The sequence below is a fragment of the Typopeltis vanoorti genome, chromosome 3, assembly GCF_054136105.1.
Source record: "Typopeltis vanoorti isolate ZY-2024b chromosome 3, IOZ_Tvanoo_1.0, whole genome shotgun sequence".
NCBI classification, from domain to species: domain Eukaryota; kingdom Metazoa; phylum Arthropoda; class Arachnida; order Uropygi; family Thelyphonidae; genus Typopeltis; species Typopeltis vanoorti.
Window position 1 is genome coordinate 173,951,522 of NC_143551.1, and position 18,731 is coordinate 173,970,252.

General features: G+C 35.0%; 1 protein-coding gene across 1 annotated transcript in view; it reads left to right on the plus strand.

Moving 5' to 3' along the window:
- Positions 1 to 912: 912 nt before the first annotated feature.
- The window catches only part of LOC150108748 (uncharacterized), a 52,094-nt gene continuing 34,275 nt past the window's right edge, over positions 913 to 18,731 (plus strand). The window contains exons 1-7 of the mRNA XM_090390515.1: positions 913 to 958; positions 3,116 to 3,391; positions 4,786 to 5,079; positions 7,288 to 7,536; positions 9,201 to 9,476; positions 10,687 to 10,971; positions 11,661 to 12,026. Coding sequence (XP_090246641.1) covers positions 913 to 958; positions 3,116 to 3,391; positions 4,786 to 5,079; positions 7,288 to 7,536; positions 9,201 to 9,476; positions 10,687 to 10,971; positions 11,661 to 12,026 — 1,792 coding nt within the window. The remainder of the gene's footprint in view (positions 959 to 3,115; positions 3,392 to 4,785; positions 5,080 to 7,287; positions 7,537 to 9,200; positions 9,477 to 10,686; positions 10,972 to 11,660; positions 12,027 to 18,731) is intronic.

The following is an 18,731-nucleotide window of genomic DNA, read 5'->3' on the forward strand; positions in this document are numbered from 1 at the left end:
AACTGAAAAAAAAAAATCATTATCAAGTTACTATTTGTGGAAAAAATGCATAAAAACCATTAATATTCTTTTTCAATTTACATTGTAATCGGATCAATTTATACTACAATAAATCGCTACTCAAGTTCCACCTTTATAGAGACTGATATCACTTTCCAATAGGAATTATTTCCAACCAAGTACACTCAAAATGAAGCATAAATACTCAATGCCCAGTGTATCATGGGGGGGGGGGAATAACTCACTTTCCCGACACTATGCTTGCTTTATCACTTCTCATATTCATTTAGAAAAGTGTGAGTCTTAATAGTTTCGAAAGCCATGGATCTGCTAAAGCTAGATGCTTGATAATTGTAAGCCTAAAGTTCATGAAATCGCTCATGAAATGTTCGATATACTTCGATTATAGTTTGATTAGCCTTTAAGGCTAAATCTAATTGAAAAGAGTCATTTACTTAATGACACTCAAAGTCACACCTTTCCTTCTCTTCTCATTAGTTTCGAATCTAGAATTTTGATACTTCTATCCAACCTCCATTTGTGATTTTGCTTAATCAGTTTTTTGTAATTCTTTGCAAATCTACATGTAGATAATCGTTCTTTTTTGTTAATAATTTTAATCATTCCTCGTCAACGAGTTTTTGTTCATGTTATAATTCAAACAAAATTTTCTTTAAAAAATAATAATTTTCTTTTCTTTTAGTTTTTTTCTCTCTAAACCTTTTCTGTTCCATCACATATTCTGTAAATTCTTGATTGCATTCTCGCATAACATAACATTGAAGTCACCTGCAAATAATAACATACAACAATATTGCCGAATTATTATTATTTATTCATTTAGCGTATGATAATACAGCGGCCCCTTTTACCGGAAAGTACGGCATTATCTCAATCCCTCGCTCCATGAAAATGTTTGGAGAAACTTTTACTGTTGCATACAAGGCATTTGATAGAGGTTGGCATCGAGAGCTTCTCAGCAAAAAACATCTTATAGTTTGCCTTCCACCCTTTGTAACTGATTGAAATTAGGTCGTTCAGTGCATGTAGTGGTGAAGGGTGCTCTCTCTTCATATTTCCTATAAATGCAAAATGGGCCACAGTGCTTTATTATTTCTTATACCCATTCCTCATATATATAAACAACCTTCTCGCACTGGCCGGAAACCCTGTATACAGGTTTGTTAATGATAGCACTCTCCATTCCTACTACTCATTCAACCCCTCCCTCCCTCCCTCTCTCTCTCTCTCTCTGTCTTGCAGTACTTGATCACCCTGTTTATTGGACGTCTGAAGTGGCTTGAAAACGTTTCATGTTTGATCTCTAGAGAAGGTTTCCGGACTATGCAAAAAGTAAAAAAATACAAAAATTATAAAAAATAGAAAAAAAAATCCTTAATCTGCTCACGTTACTAATGTGCTTAGGCTTCATGACCTTTTGTGCGTGGGAATCACAAAAAAATCCTTCAATGAATTGGTAACAACTTAGTCACAATGCTTCCAAAATCAAATTCTTTTTGTTTCACAAAAAAAAAAAAAACCAGTTTCTCTTTACTTTTAATAATGTTCAGCTTGACAGTCTAAACCCGATTTCTCTTTCAACCAGTGGCGCACTCAGGATTTAATCTTGGAGGGGGACGAGCGCTCAAGATTTAATCTTGGAGGAAGGCCGAGTTGAGTAGACGATTTTAGAATTACGTCATTGCATACGAGCTATGACAGCATCTGCAGTGATTGCCAATACATGATACCCGTGATTTTATCTGACTCGGCTTGGGCAAACGAAGTAGCTCCCGAGCACTACTCAGTTCGCCTTGCATTCACAGCGGCCAGGATTCCCGATAGCTATAGGGTAGTCCCACCTTATGTGACCGCTAATTCATAAGTAGCATAGAAATAGAAGATACAACATAACATAAATTTAAAAAAAAAATGAATTTTAATTAGGAAAAGATTTTTGGAAATTTTTCTAGTGTTTTTTCCTTTGGGGGGGGGGGGGGAGCAGGGCCCCTTGGCCCCCTCCCTGGGCGCCAATGCTTTCAACCCATGTCCTTGTACTTTGATGAGAGGACATGGAGAATCAATGCAGCCAGTACGCAACTTCTCTGCTGCATCCCCTAAGATGAGTATTTATGACTGTATTACTGTGTATTTATGGGGCTGGTTTGCCTATTTTGAGGGGAGAAAAGGTCGTTTCCCAGAGAAAAACCCTTTACTTCCGCATGAGACGGGTAAATCGCTATTTAATTGAAAAGACCCGATAAAGGTTGCTCACATAGAGAAACCTTTATCGGATCTTGATATTTACCATAGACGTAATTCGAACCAACCTGGATCTTTCCAACCAAACGGCTCGTCTATACCAATTGATCTACAGAAGCCCAGAATTGACATCGGTATTTCGAGGCACACACATATCACTTTTATAACATTCTCGACTTCCAAAAGACTTAGCATCGTTTCTAGAGACGTTACTTTTCATCGGCGCAGCTATTTACTTTATGAAAATCACAAATCTGCCCTACCTTGGAATATTGCTCTCACTTTTCCCAAAAGTTGTGCACCAAAAACTTCTATAAAAATTTTTGATGCTATCCAGAATCCTCCTCTCACAGTCTTTCTCCAGCCACTGTCTCACAGACGATCAGTTTTCCCATTGTCTTCTCTATAGATAATTCCGTAGGTACTGTTCAGCAAAACTGGCATTCATCATGATCCTCATTTCTATTAAATCTACAGTCTCACACGAGCAACCCTGTCCAAATTTTTACTGTTAAATGGCTGGCTCATCGACATTCCCATTCACCTTTCATTCCATCTATCTAGTTTCTTCAGGGAGAACAATCTTCTCCGTGAAGGGTTCCCCAAAAGCTATAACTTTCAGCTCTTCAAGAAGAACATCAATAGCTTGCTTTTTTCCTCTTCACACCTGTCAACAGCCGGCGTTGATCTACTATAGACGCTGTGGGTGTATAGCAGTGATATTAGGTTTATAGTTAACTTATCCAAAAATCCCCGATACCGTTCGCTAATTTTAGCACGAAAAACAAATCATTTTATGAAAAAATCATTTAACTTATTTCAACTAAACGTTATTATTCTTGTTTTCTTTTAGGTCAAGACTGTTTTGGCGGTGTAGTGACATATGACAGGACTCCGGGTTATACATTCGAGCTACATATACCACATCAAGTATTGCTTCAACAAAACGGGCATGCAGTTACAAGGGATTGTCTCAACATTGGCAAGCAGCAGGTTCAAGTTGTGGCCTTCAGCCTGAATTACACTAACTCCTCATGTTTGTCTTACACGGTGAATTCAGCAGGAAGAGTAGGTGAACTCATGAAGAACCAAAACACCGCTTTCTTCGAAAAAGTATGCTATAGAGGTGGTAAGTGTCATTCGTTTCACTTATCGATTAATTTATCTTATTAAAATATGCAAGGTGTTTAAGTCCATGGATTTTAAAATGGAAATTAGTTCAGGAGACCAGCGCTAGTGAAAATTCAAATGACAAAGATAAAAGCGGAGCATTCTGGATATTATTAAAGATAAAGTGAAGGAGACCTTTCTTCCGAGAAATAAGGCTATATTTTAGTAGAAAGTGGTCTAATGAACTTCAGCATTACTGCATAAAACTAGAAATACATATGTTATGCATCCTGTCTTTCACATCATTCTCTTATTCCTCTTCATGGCAGAGCTCATTTTGAGAAGTGTGGTGGCTCTCAATTTCCGAGAGATGATCGCCACCACATTTCGACAAGACTGGATGTATTTTGAATATTTATTTTTCTATTTCGGGGATGAGAATGAAGTCGCTTATTATTATTATTTTTTATTTGAAGCTATGCAAAACATTGCAGAAAAATAGTAGTGTTTCAGACTTGGGAATTAAAAATTACAGCGGAATCTCTGACCAAATTTTGAGTGAAATGAATTTCGAAAACACTGTATGTTAATAGACACCGAGTAGCACTCTGAAATCCTGTATATAAATTGTAATCATATTCTGTATGCTAAAGAATAGCTTGAATGATTCATGTTTAATGTATTCATGTGGAATTCTCAGAGGTGGTTGCTCTATATTTGAGTTTGTAATTACTCCTGTGTATAGGTTTCCTTGCAAAGTAGCAACCATATAGGATATTTGGAAACTGATGCTGCTAACCGGAAAAGACGTTTGCAAAGACTCAGCTGTGAGTGGGAAGACCTAAAGTGCAAGCATATTTTTCTCTCTATCGCATTATGAAATGGATGTATTAAGAGAGAAACGTTTGTTCATTAAATTGTAGTATAAGTTGAAAAGAAGGCTATTGAAGCATAATAAATATTGCAACACTTCGAGTTGTAACAAGTTTCGAGCCAAAAAAATTAAAAAAAAGTGTCAACTAAAAAAACAAACAAACCACCTTCCAATTAGTGAATAAATTTCTTATTCTATTTACACTCGTCTCAGTATTGCACATTAAGAGCAATCAATATCGCCCAAAAAAGTGGAATTTTTTGAATTGTTATAGAATAGTTTTGTCATCTTTACTGAGAAATGCATTTCTGAAGGGCATGAGTATTATATTAGGTTTACTACCCCACTTGTAGATTAATCTGAAGCTCTAAATATCAATAGATCGTCAGTTCAGTATAGATGTCGGAAGATCAAAATTAACAGAATATTCCTTTAAATGTTAATGTCTTTATATATTTTAATAAGTTTGTTTTAACATATTCTATGCAATCATAACATACGTCTACATTTGTATTAATCGTATTTTGTTTCCTTTTTAGTCACAAAGCCAGTATTTGAAAGTACATGCGGTAACAAACAGTGGGCCTTTGATAGAAAATTGGATGTCGTTTTTGAGGGATTTATGAAAAAGGAAGTAGCAAACATACGTACACGTGAAGAATGCGAAAAGATTTGCTTGCTGGAAAAAAATTTTACTTGTCAATCAGCTGATTATAACGAAATGCAAATGACATGTCGTCTGAACAATGAAAGTTGCAGAACGAAACCCAATGCCTGTCGCAAAACTCCAGGTGTTATGTTACACTATTTGGAAAACCAGTGCGTTAATTCTGGTAAGTTATCGATAAGAAATATTCTTATAAAGTTTTATTAATGTAAGTCTCTTGAGGAACATTGTCTTATGCAGATCTCCTAAAATAAGGAAAATATAGGTTCTTGTATTCTTGTCAACAAACATTTTGTGTTGATGTAAGTCGAGTAACATTAGCAAAAACCTCGTCAATGGTACTTGAAAGAATCACTCGCGAATTTCTCACGAAGAGTTCTTTCAACTTCGGAACAGATCAAAGTCTAGAAGGCTCATATCGGGAGTTAACGGGAAAAGAAAGAAGCTCTTGCCATCTATCCATACATTTTCGTAAAATCAGTAACTTGACATCATGAAATATGTGGCCTTGCATTTATCATACAAAGTGAGTGATATCCCAGAGTTGGATTTTTTCTTCATTCCAATGAAGGAAAAATCTAACTCTGTGTGGCTATGTGTGTGTGGGGGGGGGGGGGAGCCCTATGTAAACATATTCACTAAAGGCTGAAAACAGTAGCCGCCTTACAGAATCGAGTGAAAAATGGATTTTCTAATCTATTGTTTACTGAGAAGTGACAGAAATGGAATTCCATATACTTCATACAATAAGTTGGATGATATCAAGTAGTGAAATCAAACTCATCTACCCTCTAAAGACTTTCAAGAATATTCATGCCATAGTTGGCTTCAAATCGACAGTCCGAAATGGCCTAAGATTCTTGACTAAGTAGCGAGGAATGATTTTTAAAAAATATAAATGTCATCATCAATCTTGAGTTTAAGCGATTTAATTCATTTATAACTGAATGAAAAAGTATAATATCAATCGTGTATGCACAAAGTATTGTGCAAATCTTCTCCTTAGAAGTAGAGGTTTTGTACAAAATAATCAACTGTACATACCTCTACTTTCAAATTCAAACCTGAATACAGCATTCGAAGATATTTTTAATAGGTGATATCATTATTATAAGACATCTTTATACAGATATGGAACACAAAATTGGAAATACAAGCTTAATGTTTAGAGTTTTAGGATACATGTTGAGAGTTAAACAGTTTCAATCAGCTAGCAAGGAATACTGCAATAGTTTTGTTCTATGAGGTGAAGATTGCGAAGGGAGTAATACAGAAAATAGAAATTCGTCTCTATTTTCTGAAACAGAGATTGCTTCAGAGATGGGAGCGTTATCATTTTGGAAACTTCTTCAGTAAATACTGTTCTTCGTCATCATGGGATGTATGTAAAAACTCCATCAAACTGGACAGTATTTCTATCATAATGGAAATACTGTCTCAGAACCACGATGAAATCTGCGTCATGCTATCGTAGAATTGCGAGACACTTACACACGGCTTAATTCAGACACTTTGAGTGGAAGGAATTTCTGAGTTGTTAAGTTGACAGAGCTGGATAATAATTTGAGCAGAGCAACTACTGCTATTGCCTTCCCATCATGGAAAATTTCTTTCGGACAGGACTGTTCTACATGACAGAAGGTATTCACGACTCACAATCTTCAAATTTATCTCGGGTTTATTTGCGTTTTACGCTGTACGCATATTTCATCTATTTCATCGAGTAGTTCTTAAATAACAATTCGTGAATTGGTGGGGCCCAATACGGAGTCCACGATTGTTAGCCTTTTTATTTTCCACTATCTTTTTCTAAGCAATTTCTTCATGACACTTTAGAAATGTGCACACACAAAAACACACACAAAATTAATTATTAAGCCTATTTTTGAAGTCATGCAGGTACTTCACAGCATAGGCGAATAATAGTCATCTACAAGTGGCATACGTGTTATGAGATTGAGCTGTTACTTTTTAAAGGCAACAGAGAGTGGGAAAACTAAATTAAGTTTCTAAATTTTTCCTTTAAACAAACTAACAAACTGGAGAGGGGAATGGAAAAGACGGGGGAATAATTCGAGTCCAAGCTATTTCGACTAATAAAATGAAAGTCAATCGATAAAAAATGAAATGAATAACAAGTGAATTTTGAACTTTTCTAAATATTCGAAGGATGGCTGAGTTATTTGCGTTGTTTCGCCAATTAGCAATGCTGGAACAATGCCAAATACTGGGGGGAGGGGATGCTGAATTCATGAATTTTTGACCGAACACACCTACTATAAAAACACTAACACAGAAAATAAGACATTAGTAACAGCATTCATTATTCCATATTGACAATTGCAGATTTTAATGATTGTTTATTATTCTCCAGCGTCCTCTACATGCCACTATGATTTCCGACACAACGTTTCTGTGGTGACTCCAGACGTTCTTCAATTTGCTGTATCTGCCGAAGACTGCAGATCGCAGTGTGATGGTGAGAGCACGTTCAACTGCCGATCTTTCTACTACACGGACAATCGCTGTTTCTTGAGTCCAGACGATTACTCATCTTCAATTGATGGCTTTTCCTCAATTGAAAAACCTTCAACTACTTATGGAGAAAAGAGATGCCCATTGGGTGAGAAAATATTTTAACTTGCTTTCAGTTCTTTGGTTTTATGGGTTTGTAAAGAAAAGGAAGAAAATGTTTCAGTACTTTTTCCCCATAACTGTTATATCTTATACTACGAACACGTTTTTAGGGAATAAACATGACGATAATGCATTTTTCAGTAACCTTAAGAACCGACGACCTACATTTACTTGCTCATCTCACTCTTCATTTACATTTAATAAACAGGATGAGAATATTCCGAAAAATTGAACGAAAATTTTGCTAAAACTGCGTACTGAATTACCAGAGTAAAAGGTGCTGAATTATAAAAAAAGACCTTTTAATTAATAAAATACAGATAATCCTCAGAGCTGAATTACCTAAAGTACAGCGTGATTGAAGAATGCTTCAAACCAACTTTCATATAAACAGTAAGAATGAACTAAGACATGTCGTAAGACAGTGTAGTCTACGAATGGATCTCTAGCCTTCTTTCCCCACCTCCCTTTTTATTGAAAAATATGAAAGTCTTATTAAATGGAATATTGCTCACCGATTAAACTTGACTCTTGAAAACTTTGATCAGAGTTCAATTTATCTTGACTTTTTAAGTCCAGACTGTAGACTTTGAGGTCCAAAAATTGGAACGGAGGTTTGATATGAGTTCGATAAAAGTTGCACAAAAGATATGTACAGCATTTTCAATAAACACCAAAGAGAAATGAACGAAAATTAACACATTCTGAAATTCAGTAAATATAGGAACAAAGCAGGATATGTTTAACGTAATTTGTACTGCCTAAAGGTAACTTTTTTTTTTATTTCTTTAACAATGGGTCCCAACGATGCGTATTACTATGCGAAAAGTTAGAGAGATGAGTAGTGGTGATATATTCAATAGTTACAGATGGAAGACAGCCAAAACATGGAAGACAACTACCGCCATCTCGTATTCCTAATTCTAACTAGCATTATTTACATAGTATGTGTTCTGTTATCAAATATTTTAAGTTGCAAGAGTACTCGCGTTTTTTTCTTTGAACGATACAAACCTCGATGACCCGAGTTAGCTACAGATCAACAAACTCGGGAATTATTATAAATTACTTATTACGATACTAGAAGCTGCCCTACGTTATTATAAAATAATAATAATAATTCAATAATAAGTAATAAATTTCATTAGTAAATAAAAATGATACGTTTAATTTTATAAGACTAAGAGATAAATTGCATTGTTTGCTTCTTATTTCTATTTTTTCTCCCTCAAACTTGACTTCATAGCGTCAAATTATAACTTGAAAAATTAGGAGAAAGTGGAATAAAATATGGTAAAATGGAGTCCTGTAATTTCGAGACGAGCCTTAGTAAGAGAGCACGTGGATTCTATGATATAAATAATACAAAGCAGTACATTAGGTTGCATTTAATGACATACCTTCGCATAGTGTCTCGTGGGTAATGCTAGGAAGAAAAAAAAAACACTATTATAAGAACAACATTAAAATAATGACCAGCACACACACGCACAAATTTAAAAAAAATGGTTCTTATCAGTTAATGTTTTTGTTTTATGAATCAAAGTAATTTTTCCTGATGAATTGTTACTACGCAAATCTCTGTAGTGCCTATTTTAAATCGTCATGCATAAAAACTACTTTTAACAGCAATTAATTTGTTAATTACAGATCGATGTTCTGATGGCGGAGTCAACTATGCAAAGATTACAGGACACACATTACGGTCTGCACGCACAACTCCCATTCCCCTCATTCATCCAGGATCTTTAGGAAACACGCTGGACTGCAAAGAACAGTGTGATGACCTTGGCGCTGAATGTCCGGCTTTCATAGTGAACCACCAAAACATGCGATGTGATAGGCTGGACCGCAACTCGCGTGGAAGAAATGATGATCTCATTGCCAGAGAAGGGGCGAACTATTACGAAAAAATTTGTCTGCGAGGTAAGAGAATCTAGCTCAATGCCAAGTGTGAACAATTTCTTAATTATATCAAGCGCTTTCAGCATTGACACACGAAGAATTGTCACCTGATAATTAAAGTAAATACTTTAAAAAGTGTCTAAAAATAAATATATACTTTCAGTTTATTATTTTTATATTTTTACAGCAATTATTTTTATGTTTATTTATTTATTTTTATATTTTATGTAATTTTATATACGTTCTACATATAAACTATATTTATTTGTACCTTACAAACGAATATAGAAACCTGTCGGTTTCTTTCATATTTCGTAATAAAGTAATAATTCATAATAAGACTTCCCTAAATGTCAGGCTTCGGAGATCAAAATCCATGTCAAATGACTCTGCTAACCCCATATTATTGACCTAGTTACATGAACTATTCTTTAACCTTTTGAACAAACCAACAGACATCGTTAAAATAATTTGTTCTTAGAACTGGCATTGTAGAGGAAAATTAACGAATACAAGCAAATATCAAATATTTTTGATATTTGCTTGTATTCGTTTCAACTACCATTTGATAATTGATCTTTAATGATTAAACGAAAATCTGTTTCTTACGCAGCTTAGATTATCGGCTAGATAATTATCCTTACAACATGCAGTTCAGAACTCTATCGAAAAACAGCTAATTCTGGAAGATTAGCCAATTCGCTACAACTGCTTCAATTAACCACGTAAATTCCTATTACAATTTGGCTTTTACACTGAAATCTGGCTTGGAAATGTGCGAGAACTGTTTATGGAGAACAAAGAGAAAAAAATGAAATAACCATAAATATATACGCTGATTACTCTTTTTACGTCTGTTTTTATTCTGTTTTATTTTTATGTTAGCATTTTTTTTTACGAAAACAAAAGGATTGGTAACGAATGAAGTATTCTTTGAGTTCTCTTATTTTCTTAGCATTTTTTGTTTCCAATCCAAATAAACATCACATTTTAAATTCGTAATTTTCTACGCATAGTCTTAACACGTGACAGACAAAATGCTCCTGACAGTTCTATTTACATTCGTATAAAAACATCAAAATGAGCATAAAGATGAGATAAATTTCCTTTCTCTGTCTATTGCTAGAACCCGTAAAGCAGTCGCTGTCAGGGATTCGTCAAGGATGGCTATTCAACATTCGTCAACAGCTCTTTCAAGAACCATAACAGCATTTATTTATTTATTTTTCAGGTAGAGCAGCTGCCATATGTCGCGATAAAGCATGGGCTTTTGTGCGGGTGCCGAAATACCAACTGCATGCCAACATGTACAATAAAAGCGTCTCCGCAGTAGAAAGCTGTGCTGAGTGCGAGTTGTTGTGTGCCAACGAGTTGGACATGGTTTGCCGGTCTGCCCTCTACAACGAAGAAAGTGGAGAGTGCAAGTTCAGCGTTTATGACCGCAGGACGTCACCTCACAACTACAGGCCATACGGTGATCCGAAGATTACTTATTTAGAAAACAACTGTCTACAAGGTATGTCTGCAACGGTCTTGTTGATGTGTGGTAGTTTGGTTTGGAAGAATGAGCTTCTTGTGGGGAAAAAAAGTGAGAGAAGATGATTCTGCTGTGTTACTACTCAACTTATTTGTCTTATGAATTTAAACTGTTTTATTTGATACTTTTTATTTTAAAAAAATTGACATCCCATTAATACGAGTATTTACAGGGATAAGCAGATAAATTTAGTGAGCAAGTAAAGGAAAATATTATTATTAGAAATTTTAGAAAATATTTCTGAATTCACACAAATTGGAAAAATTTTCATAAAATTGGTTCAAGGCTTAACCTCTCAAAAGAAGAAGAAGATTCTTATGCAGAAGGTTTTGGCTTCTTCATAGGAACTTCAAAGCCCTCTTCTTCAAAAGCTCGACTGCTGATGCAGTCGACCTTTTGTTCAGCAGACGTTGCATCGTGAAATTATCATGAAACTAAGCAGAGCATTAATTTTCATACGAATACTTGAGGGATTTTTTTTCTTATCTCCTATGATTAAATGGCACTTTTCAGTATTGAACAGTAATTAAAATAAGTAAGAAATGAATGTATAAATTTAATTTAATTTAATTTATTTTAGCAAATATACTTATTGTCCCGTGGTGTTGAAAAATACATCAGTATTGATTCAGTTTTTCTCCGTTTTCTTTATCATTCGCTGCTAGTAGCTGATCACTGTCCCTTCGAAGAGATTCCAGATGCCTATCCCACATACACTGATATCATACAGACTTCTGGCATCACATCCCTAGAGGCGTGTGAAGAATGTTGCAGTGACATGCACGAGATCAATTGTCGCTCTTTCGCCTATTATTCCAGCAACAGTCAGTGTTTCCTTAGCGGGGAGGACAGCACCAGCGCAGGAGAAGCAGCAGTACAAATCCGTTCCGGTTTCCAATATTTCGAAAGGAAATGTCAGTTAGAGAATCAGTTATCTTCGGTAACTGTACTACCATCTACCAGCTACGTTCTCGCGGAAGGCGATGGTACCACGAAATACGAGAAACCACAGTATCAACCACAAGAACCACCAAGTAAGTTTTTCGTTTTCTCGCTTTTGTCATTGATACCATTTGTTTGTATTTATTATAAAAAAAAAGTAGGGTTGCTAGAAGTTGGATTTTTTTCTTCTCGTGTTTTTCAATGGGAAACTCCAATTTTTAACAATCAAAACAAAACTTTCAGGATACGCAATCTCATAACGCATCATCTTATTCAGACTTTCTGGAATGTAATCAGTTTATTTAAACTAAATAAATCCAAATTACTTCCAAGCTAAATGTCATAGAAATTTCCTCGACTCTTCCGAAATAAGCTCGCGTTTAGGAGGCATGCAGTTATAAAGCCACTTAAAGCAAATATTTTACTAATGAAACTGGAGAAAACGGACAATGAGCAGACAGTTTTCCTAGAACGAGTATACAAACAGCGGCTTATTTCTTCCTTCTCTTCCATTTGAATGATCGAATTAATGAGCAAAGAGGAAGCACTTTTAATGTTTTACATTGAAAAGTTTGTAAACAAGAAAAATAACTCTCGGGATAAACTGGATTTTATTTCACAAAAGAAGCCAATGCCGTTTCACTATGGTGAACAACTGATAAATAACGTTGTCTCTGTTTGAAGAGAGCCTGTAGCTCAATCAGTATCAACGATGTTTTTTGTTAGAAAGAGCTGAATTCGAATTCCGTCTAAGGTGTGAAGACCTCTTTTAAGGGTTTTTCACCTGAAGGTGAGATAGCCGGTCTCATACGGTGGGGGGTGTTTTTATCCCCCAAAACACGGCAAACCAACCAGAAGAGCATATATGTAATTTACACGCATAGCCTTAGCTGCTTCGGCCGTCTTTAGCAAATATACTGAGCAAATTCTGAAACACCCAAACACATCCACAGTCTGTGTGACTTTTTTTTTTATTGACTACTTGCATTAGAAACTATAACACATTTTAGGAATGTTAGAATAACCAAATGGAAAGAAGAACACTACTCAAATTAAAGGCTAATAAAGACATCATCATACTTAAAGCGGACAAAGGCAATAATACTGTCATCTTAAATACAAAAGATTATGAAGAGAAAATTAACAATCTATTATCAGGCACGTCTGTCTATGATGTTTTCAGTACAGATCCTACGCAAAAAACCATAATGACACCATTATGTGGTGTCATTATGGTTTTTTGGGCGAACTATTACGTGGAATGACTAACTGGCCTATACACTTAATAAGAAAGCTAAAATCCATGCACCCGTTGACTCCAAGATTGTATGGCGTTCCAAAAATACATAAAGAAGGTACACCATTACGTCCAATAGTTGATGGAATCTATTCTCCAACTTACCAACTGTCTAAATATCTAGCCAAAATTTTACAACACATTCATAACTCGGATACTTATATCAAAAACTCACAACATTTTATAGAGAAATTAAAAAACATCCCTATCTCTGAAGATGATATACTAGCTAGTCTTGACGTCACATCTCTGTTTACAAACATTCCAGTTGTGGAAGTCATCAACATCTTAGACAACTTATTCCCAAGAAACATCACTACGTTGTTCAATCATTGTTTAACCTCGAACTATTTCGTTTGGCAAAAAACCGTCTACAAACAACTTACCGGATTAGCCATAGGTATCCCCCTCTCTCCTTCTAGAAGATCTAGAAGATAAAATCTTATCCCAAATTACCCCAAAACCTAAAACTTGGTACAGATATGTAGATGACATCTTTATCATTTGAAATCATAAGAAAGAAGAACTAATGGATTATCTCAACAAAATTAATAGTTTCCACCATACCATCATATCCACATTAGAAATTAAAAAAGATGAAAAACTTCCATTCCTAGACATCCTAATAAAGAAACAAACCTATAACAGTATCAACCTGTCTGTGTATAGAAAACTTACGAATACTTGACGTTACCTCCATTTCAACTCGTCACATCATATATCCCAGAAACTTAGCATTATCCATATGCTTAGAAAAAAACTATACAGTACACTACAGACCAAGATAACTTACAAGAAGAATTAACTACAATATCCAGAGAGATATCCTTAAATGGTTATCCTAAAAGACTCATCAACAAGATTCTCTTTTCGGATATACCACAAAGACAACGTGATGACACCCAGTACATCAGCACTCTAACTATTTCATTTGTCAGCACCATTTCCAAAACATTACCTTTTCTTCTAAAACCACACAATATTAGAATAAATAATAGCGTACAGAAGCCGCTACTTAACATTCAAGCCAGTCAATACTATTCGGAAATTTTTAAGATCACCGAAAGACCCTCATCCATTCTACATGTACTCTGGAGTATACAATATACCTTGTTCCTGTGGTGTTAGTTACATTGGTCAGACCTCTAGACGCTTCGAAACGAGACAGAAGGAGCACATAGGCTATGTTAGAAATAACAGACAAGATATTTCAGGCCTTTCTTCTCACTTCGCCACTACCAACCATCTTATTGAGTGGGATAAGAGTCATATGCCCTATATAGAAGAGAACTACCATTCCAGAACCTTCGAGGAAGCTGCTATAGTCGCCCGCTCAACAGGAAACCTAAATAAGAATCAAGGTCTAATCCTACCGGAGATTTGGAAAACTTTAATTAGATCACTGAACACCAAAGAAATGAACTTTCATGCCAATTACATTATGCCTCTTAACAAATAAATCATGTTCCCGCGACACGCGTATTGTCTCACGCACAGTACTAATTTTGTATGAATTAGAACAGTCAGTTAAAACCTAGTCTGTTACCTTCATATCGTTTACCAATTGTATCCCTGAAGATGCCGATTGCAAAAATCGGTGAAACTAGTCGGATAATAAATATTACTCACTTCACTAACATTCCTAAAATGTGTTATAGTTTCTACATCCGCAGTCTGTTTTGGGGCATGGCACATATTGCAAAGCATCTCTCATAATAATGTTTTGTGGAAATAAATCAACAGCTATCTTCATTTCTAAACCTTATATTTCTCTGAAATTCAAGGCATACTGTATTTTCAAACACATTCAGATATCCCCATTGAAGTACCGAAACGAAGAGAATCTGATGTGTGCCAAGTAGGAACAGTCACCGTGCGGGAACTGTCAGGGAGAGATATCGATAAGTAACAAACAATTATGGGTAGCTATGAGTTGCTTATGAGATTTCAAAAGATACTTGAGTTGAGAAGCCACAATAAGTAGGCATAATTCTAGTCAGACCATATGTTATTTATCCCCTAGCTTCACAAAAGATGTAGAGCCCCGATACATCTACGACTCATGTGTGCAAGCACCCTCAAATGAATGGGAAGTTGTTTCGATCGCCATGACACATGGCACTCCATTGAGTAGGCGACAGTGGATTAGCCAACCCATCGACAACCTCAACGAATCTCATAACGTTTAAGGGACATCAGGCTGTGTTTAGGAACTTGCGAGAGAAAATTTATATCAGTTGAAAGACTAACGTGGCAAGACGTCAGTTCAAATACAATTTGCCACAAGTCAAATACCTAAATAACGTGATTATACGCCAAAACATGTTTTTTTTTTAACTTTTTAAAACCAAAAACTAAAACTTGGTTTTAAAACTAAAAATTTGTTTTAAAACCAAGCAGCGAAGTCTGCCTTTGAGATCTAAAACAGCTTCGAAAGTCACTGAGAGAGTCTAAGAGGATACATTTTGCAATTAAGAATTAAGAGAATGTTGTTTTGCAGCCAATCAAAACAGCAATTTCAAATGAAAATGCTTTTTGATTGGCTGCAAAACAATAAGAGATATCAACAGATATTTATTAATATTTCTTTTAAAAGATTCTGATGCTAAGTGCACTGCAGAGCAAATATCAAACGTATGAATATGAAACGTTTGACTTCAGGAGCCGCTACCTAACATTGGGATGGTTTATTTTTAGCTGTGAGAATCGCCACTTGGCGCATTGCATGCTATTTATGGTGTTGGTAGTGTTCAGATTGCCAGAATTGTTTTGTGGATGAATGGGATTTTTGTGGATCAACGTATGAATGGGATCAACCTGGTAGTAGGTTATGAAAATGACTGACATTACTACTACAGTGGGCCAAAACAGACAGAAGAAAATTGTTAATGTTTGTTTAAAAATAAATGCAGATTGCGCTTTCAAGAAATACTATTGATGAAAACTGGTTCAACACGAAACAGCCAACGGGGATAAAATGAAGAAGGGATAAAGCAGTATGGCAAGTTCGGAGATGATGGTGACCAGGTCTAACTTATGTTTTAATATTTTGACTGCTGAAGTTGCTATTTAACTTTGGTATAGTTTATTTTTAGCTGTGAGAATCGCCATTTGGTGTCTGCTATTCATGCTGTTTTAGTGTTCAGTATTGGCGTTATGGAAAGAGCCATTGGATAAACCTTTTTGTAGTTTCTGAAAACTAAAAAAAAAAAAAAAAAATTGACACCGAAAGGATTTGCAAGACATTTTAAAAATATAGTAAATCAGTAATGAAAGTTAACTGATTTTGAAAAGAAAAAAAAAGTGACAAAATTACAGATGCCAGTTCCGATGAACAATGCTCGTGAAAGCATCCACAGAGGTTGAAAGCAGAAACTGTCTGTATGACAGGAAGTGTGGTAGACGTTGTCAGACTGATGTTTAAAAAAATAATCGAAATCGTGCTTTCGTTAATAATAACAATAAAAAAGAACACCGTTTTTTATAAGACAGGCGTGAAAGCCCACAGGCCAAGCTGTGACTTTCACTAACCAGACAGTCAGTATGGATAGTGCCAAAACCTATTAATTTGAACTTCGAGACAGAAATATTTTTTGTTCAATAATATCCTCACCTTAAAATTAAAAGCTTCCGTTAAGTAAGTTCAGCTATATTTCTAATTTTCTAAGAAATTTTCTCCTTTTTTTTTGTTAAATTAGCGAATTAGATTTAGTTTTCTAAAATCCTTTTCTAAACCATCTTACCTCACTCTAACATCCTGTATCGCTTACACCTTCGTATCATCCTCTAGCACGCTGTCTGTTACCTTTTAGGTTCTTTCAACCATGATATTTCTGTTCCTTTCTACTAAAAGAAAAAAACTTGTGTAAAGAAAAAGTATGGAAATGAACAGTTCGCGTACCATATTCATAATATTCATATTCACAACTATATTCATAATTCGTAACTATTTATAATTTCAGAATTATTTTAAATATGCCACTCAACAAGGAAGATAATATATAAAACGACCAGGCCACAATAATATGGCACGACACTTGAAGATGCGCACCTGCAATGAGATTTTAATTTTTTATGACTGTTATCATCTCACTACATTATTCTAAAATTTATTTGAAGTGTATTTCTAATTTAATTCCTATTTAGATTTATGATGCGACGATAATAACAGTTCCACAGTTTGCAATATGCGACGATACGTTGGAGGTGTCGGATATGATGCGCAGTTGGTAACCCAGTTGTGCAACAAATCATACAGTTAATACAAATTGCTTTCATATTTTTGTTATTAGCAGTTTTCTGACCTGCACAGCTTTATTATTACTTTTCTTAAATCGTGTAGAATTCTTAGAGCGAAAGTTATTAAATGCTATTCGCCAAGTTCTATCAGTCAGAAAACCGATCTCTCTCTCTCTTTCTCTGGGATGACAATTCTTCTATATTTATTTTTGTTTTATACGGTTTGCAATTTATACTACTTCAAACTGAAGTCTACAACTTGGGTTATTGAATAGTTTTTGAGCGCTAAGTCATCGTTTTTATTTTATTTGCCATAATTTCTTGATATGATATCAGGGAAAATCTGAGTCTTAAAACTATATGTGATGCCAGAAGAAGTGAAATGCAAAACAAATGCTTATTTTAGAATTGAGTGAGTATCAGTTTCTTTGGGAATAAGACAAGACTACTTTATATTTAACAGATGCCTTAACCCACCGAGTTTCAAGTATACTATACATGCTTTAACTTTCCGAATCTGAAAATTAACCAATAACAGTAAATTAATGTTTAATTTTAAACAAAAAGAGATCCAAGTCATTCCATGCTAAATGATTCATATTTTGTCTAATTTGAAAGATTAAAACACTTCCCAGTAAGATCTCATTGTAAACAGAGCTTGATTATCAACATCATCAATTAGTTTTCGGATTGAATGCTTTGCCACCTAACATCTATGAGTTCGAATCATGTACAGTTGTTGGATGCAAGCTGGATATTTAAAATCAATGCTAAGGAGAAAAACTCTTCCACGTCAGCGACGGTCTATGTCAGCTTCGTTTGTAACAGTCAAGGAAATGTGCCTTTTGTCTGTTGATGCAATGGAAATCAGGTTTTTCTTACCAAGAAAGTGGCTATCGTATACAGCTTGGATTTCATAGTTTGTTGTTTAAAAAAAAACCCTTAGTCTATGCATAATGTACCATATGTTTTTATTACTCATTTTCATTTAGTGCTAACTCACCTTCTTCAGTCTATTAAAAACGTTTAAGCTATTTTTGTGTGCTTATACAAATATATTGCAATTTATAATTCTGAATTTCTTTACAAATTTGTGGCATCTCAGTTTTAAGTTATATCAAATGTCTTTTGCTTTTTTTTTATTGAGACGTGTGAGTGAAGCACCTTTATTTTTGACATTGTATACAGGGAAAAAAGAATATTTTATATAAGTATATATTTCATTCAGAATTTAAAAAAATAAGTAGCATTCAGTAAGGTG